General features: G+C 48.1%; 1 protein-coding gene across 1 annotated transcript; it reads right to left on the bottom strand.

Moving 5' to 3' along the window:
* Nucleotides 1–885: 885 nt before the first annotated feature.
* LOC112136487 (transcription intermediary factor 1-beta) lies at nucleotides 886–5,302 on the bottom strand. The gene is made up of 6 exons (XM_024258197.1): nucleotides 4,862–5,302; nucleotides 4,572–4,783; nucleotides 2,154–2,265; nucleotides 2,020–2,076; nucleotides 1,729–1,851; nucleotides 886–1,646 (listed from the first exon to the last, which is right to left on the bottom strand). The coding sequence occupies exons 1-6, from the start codon at nucleotides 4,877–4,879 to the stop codon at nucleotides 1,350–1,352; spliced, it is 819 nt and encodes a 272-aa protein (XP_024113965.1). The 5' UTR covers nucleotides 4,880–5,302; the 3' UTR covers nucleotides 886–1,349.
* Between the last annotated feature and the right edge of the window lie 6 nt (nucleotides 5,303–5,308).

Here is a 5,308-nt window from a genome sequence, read left to right on the forward strand (position 1 = left end):
CCCCGGTGACGCCAATCCGGGCGACGTAGCGGAATCTTTCATGTTTTTACTCACTTCCAGAGAAGTGACATCTTAATTATCACTGGGTGTCATCAGGGGGCTTTTAAATAAAGTTTTCTTTATTGCTGAAGATGTTTCTGTTCTTCAAACGGAGAAACTGCCTGATTGGATTTGAAGAAGGAGTCCTGCACTGCCCTCTGGTGGTCTGCAGATCCATCCATCATCAGATTAACCCCACAAAAGGTAAAAGAGGAGAGGTTAGAGGAAAAAAGAAGATGCTAACAGAGGATAGTAACATCCTAAAACAACCAGGTGGGCGGGGCCTGTCTACACACACACTCAGGAGTTACAAACAAACACCTGTTGACCAAAATAATCTTTACATTTAAACTAATCAAAATGTGCACAAAACTGCAGTTCAGTTTGAATCTGAATTCTCAAAACCAAACGAATGAAATCTTGAACATTTCAGAAATGAATCAATATGGATTCAATCTCAAATGAAACATTTGGCAGCATCTCAGAGCGGAAGGATTTTCAGAGGATCCTGTTCCGAGCTTCTGTTTACTTAAGGAGTTTAGGTCAGCTCCTCTTTAACCCTTTAACGCTTTTTAACCTTTGAACAGCAGAACCAGAGCGAACAGGAAGTGATTGAGATCGAGAACAACGGATTCAGATCAGGAAAGACCCTCACCTCCTACGGAAGAGGAAACTCCATCGAAGCTCCAATCTTCTCCTCCTCAGAAAAGAGGACGGTCCTGAGAGAGAGCTCTGAGGAACGCCACGTCTCACTAAGACTTCGTTGGCTCCGCCCTCACTAAGGCACCGGGGGCGGAGCCATCAAAAATCCTTTTGATTCCTGAACACAAACTTTCCAAAAACACGTTTCTTAACAAAACATTTTATTCTTTCCCTTCATATTTTCTATTCAACAAAACAGAAATAAACATCTTCTTAGTATATAAATAGAAACAATAAGTGAAGAAGTTTCCCAAACGTTCTGGTTTCTTTGAGGCTGTTAACTTTGACTCTTTGAAGTTTCTGAACTTTTTGCTGTAACTTCAGAAAAAAAAATGTTTTCTTTAAAGAATTTTTATGACAAAATCAAGAAAATTCATCAGTAAGTTTGTCACCAGAGGAACCTCTGAATGTGATCAGAGAAGTTCCACAGGTCCTGATCCAGCAGGACACACCAACACTACATTTCCCAGAGTGCATCTCTCAGAGCTGACTGGAACAAAGGGGTAATTCTGTTTGTGTCATTGAGGATAATTGATCTGAACAGAAATGGATCGACTGGATGGATGTGATCAGGTGGAGTCAGAGTGACCCCCCGCCCCCGTCCCCGTCTAGTCCGTCTTCATCCTCTTTCCTGGAGGAAGCTGCTTCGTGTCCAGGAAGTCCCTCAGCCTCCTCCTCAGAACCTCCAGTTTGGACCTCCTTCCCGTCCGCTCCGCCTCCCCTCTGACCTTCACCGTCTCGGCGTCGACCTCTTTCGGACCTGGAGCGCCGCGCGTCGGTGAGCTGCCCCCCCCACCACCAGGCGGCGTGTTTGAAGCTCTCCGGAGCAAAAGAGGAAGTTCTGATCCGAACATGTCCTTCATCTTTCTGTGGAAACTCTCTCGGAGATCGTTTAAGGGATCGTCCTGGAACCAGAGGAAGTCGACAAATTAAAGCTCTTCAAGATGAACAGAACCTCGACCCGAATGACCCGCGTGTCCGTGGTACCTGAGAAGAGTCCTCCATCAGAGTCCACAGCTCAGAGACCAGGTCCTCCACCCTCTGGAAGCCTGGAAGGGCCCGGCAGGTCAGCCGCTCCGAGATCCGGGTCAGGTCCAACAGAAAACCAGACTGGAACAAAGCAGACACCATCAGTACAACCTGGTTCTGATCCGACCCCGAAGGTCACCTGGATCAGGTGATGACACCATGACCTGATCCAAGAGATTTCAAGGACCCAACCACGCCACAAGGGGGCGCTGAGGTGAAGGAGGATTCGTGACGGTGGGCGGGACCGACCTGGGACAGGCGAGCGCAGCTCTCCACCAGCAGATGCAGCACCAGAGTCTCACACTTCTGAAACACAAGAGTCCAGCTGACTCACAACATCAACAAGAACCCTGAAGGAGTTCTGCTCCGGGAGCGCCGCTGACCCTCTGATCCAGCAGGCCGAGTCCAGACGTCTGAGGCCCGGCGGGCCGGTCCGAGCTGAACGGGTCAGAGGGGTCCGACAGGTCCTGGCACAGCGAGCAGATCCACTCCGACCTGCAGGCGCCAAGCAGCAGAGAGGCAAACGCGTCAGGCAGGACCCGCGGTCTCTAAGCATTCTGGGTAAAATAATCCCAACCGGAAGGAACCAGGCCCGAATGTGGATCAGGAAAACCCCTCAGTTCTCCTCCCCACCAGCAGAGGGCGCTCCGTTTTCTTTTGCTGATGCAGTTTTTGCTTGACTTTAAAAACTATGGAGTCAAATCAGGGCCAAAAATGTGAAACCCAAATAAAACATTTTGAAAACAATATTGATGTTTGGCCAAAGAAAATGTCAAATGTCCAAAACTTTTAGCTATTCTATGATAAACTTAATTATTTTCAGCTTCAAATGTGGATTTTTAGGTTTCAAAACTCAAAATTTAAATTTCAAAACTTTTTTTTCTCTTTAAAGTCTTCTTTTGTTTTTGAATCTTTAGGCCCGTTGTGGCGTGTGGGGGCGGGGCTAACCTGAAGGACCAATCAAAATCGATGAAGGCGGTGACTTCAGTCGTGGTGCGTTCACTGACTCTGAGAACTGAGAGAATTACGGTCAGGAAATGTGTGTTCAGTCTGAAGGCGTCAGGAGACGGTCGTGCTGCGCGATACAAAAGTGAATGATGTCATTTCTCTTCTACTGTTTATGTCTAACATGATCGATTATTACGCCAAATATCTGATTAGATAGCCTGAGACAATCTCACAGGCGTTACTCGTCAGTGTGTGCACATATAGATAAGTGAAGAGATTCTTCGTCGTGAAACTCTGTGTTGTGGAGCGTCTTCACATTCGGTGGTTCTCGCTCAACATGCTTCACGTTACTTAACGCCAGAGCAGAACGGTGGACGTAGATCAGCTGGAAGTTGTTTCCCCGGAGTTGAAACAGAAACATCGATGCAGGCGGAGCAAGAAGAAACACTTCCAGCTACAGAGGGAACGTTGGAGATCTGGTTGTTCTGGATTCAAGACGTCTGACGATGAGAAGACTGCAGTATGTACGCTATGCTAGGAGGCTATTCCTGCGCCGATGCTAACGCAACAAACCGTCTACCACTCAAAGAAAGTCTACGAAAGAGAACATTTGAGATTAAGAAAATAAGATAAGCCTGTAGAACAGGCTGTAACGAGTATCTGAGCACTACGATTCTCTGCTCCCAAAAATCCGAGCACGAAAATTTGCGACGTCCAAATCGCTGATTCATGATCTTTATGAAAATGTTAGTGTAGTAAAAATATTGATTGCTCTGAAATACAGAATATGAACTAAAATGAAGCCGAATGTGCGGCGCTACCGTCACCGGACGTAAACGGATCTTCAAAATAAAGTGTCAGTGAAGCTTCCTGTTTTCAAAGTAAGACTAGTGAGTTATTTTTTTTGTTGAAAAAATAAGACTTAAGCTCCACTAAGTGACATAACTTTAACATCAGAGCTTTAGCTCCGGCGTTTCTATTCTTCTGGTAATTCTTCAACAGTTGTCAGAATTCCAGCAGAATTTTGTGCAAAAATATTTTTCTTCTCACAAACTTGAAACTGTTGTGCACTTAAAAAAAGTTTGTTTAATAAAAATGCTTCTGACTTCTACTTTAAAATAGTCAGTAAAGTACGCTGTGATGTTTTTTAGAGAAAGACTGACACGTTATCATCGTATACGGTGATATAAATCGTCATCCTGACACACAACGTTCGTCATTTTTGTCCATGTTTGTCCATGTTTGACGGGGTCAAAGCAGAGGTTGATGACGTAAAACTGCGCGTCCAAAACGCCGTTCTAGGCCGTTCAAACCGCCATCTTATTGTGTTAAATACAAGCATCAAAACGTGACCAGCCCCATCGATTCTGATTGGTCCTTCGTGATAGCCCCGCCCCTACGCGCCACAACGGAGACAAAACTTTTGAAACTAAAATTTTCAGATTCAATAAGAAAAAAAAGTGAAAGTTTTAAGTGAAAAAATGTTTTGAAACCTAAAAAACTGAAAATAATGAAGTTCATTTTTGAACAGCAAAAGTTTTTTTGGATCAACACCAATATTTTTGGTTCACTTTGAGCAGATCCTGATGTGAGTTCTTCTAAATCCATTAAATGACTTCAAAAGTGTGTCTGAACCAAACCGCTCGCTATGCCCCGCCCACATCGCTTCTGGCCAATAGGAGCAGCGATCCTAACATGCACGCTTCTGTTTCCCAAAAGTCTGAACCGGATCTGAACCTCTGACTCGCTAGGAATACGGATCTGCCCCACAGAACAAAGTTCTGAGAGGTCCAGTTTGACCCGCCCCCTCAGGGAGCAGAACTCTGATTGGACGTTAGACGTGAAGGTCCTACCAGATGTCCGGCCCGACCGGAGGAACGTGGCAGTCCTGGTGGTATCCTCGGCCGCAGGAGACGCAGATCTTGGAGGCGTCGGAGGCGCCGCAGGAGGAGCAGGAGAGGATCTCCAGCGACAGCGGCTCGGTGAAGTCTCTGACGGAGTCCGAGTTCTGGCGGTACCAGGAGCTGTGGTCGGGGAAAGGGCTGCCGGGGAAGTCCCGCGGGCTCTGAAACCAGAACAGGTTGTAGGTTTAGACTTGGGGCTCACACACCTGCAGAGGTCCGCGGGTCGGCGCCGCCTCCACCTGAGCGATCTCCTGCATGTAGATCTCGTCCTCAGCGTCTCCGAGGGTCAGCCGGAACCGGGGGAGAGGCTGGCCCGGTCCGGACCAGCTGAGAGGAAGTCTGAACAGAGACACTCGGGGCTGCAGCAGGTGTTTAGGGGCGGAGCTCGGTGGGGCTCCTCCCCCATGGGTTCTCGCCCCCCCGTCAGGACTCGGACCTCCACACGGGACGGAGGAGGGCTCCTCTGTTGGAGGAGAACCGGGTTTCTCTGGAGGTTCGGGTTCTACAGAGAATGATGGGGCGGGGTCTGGTGTTTGAGGAGGGACCGGTTCTGAAGGTTCTGCTGCAGGTGAGCTGACGGGCCCCCCCCTACAGAGCCTGGAGGACTCAGAGGGACCGGTCCAGCTCTCCCGCCCCGAGCCCGGATCAGGACTCAGCTCTTCCAGGGAGGGGGGGCGGTCTCTGCT

This window comes from Oryzias melastigma, linkage group LG16, assembly GCF_002922805.2.
Source record: "Oryzias melastigma strain HK-1 linkage group LG16, ASM292280v2, whole genome shotgun sequence".
NCBI classification, from domain to species: domain Eukaryota; kingdom Metazoa; phylum Chordata; class Actinopteri; order Beloniformes; family Adrianichthyidae; genus Oryzias; species Oryzias melastigma.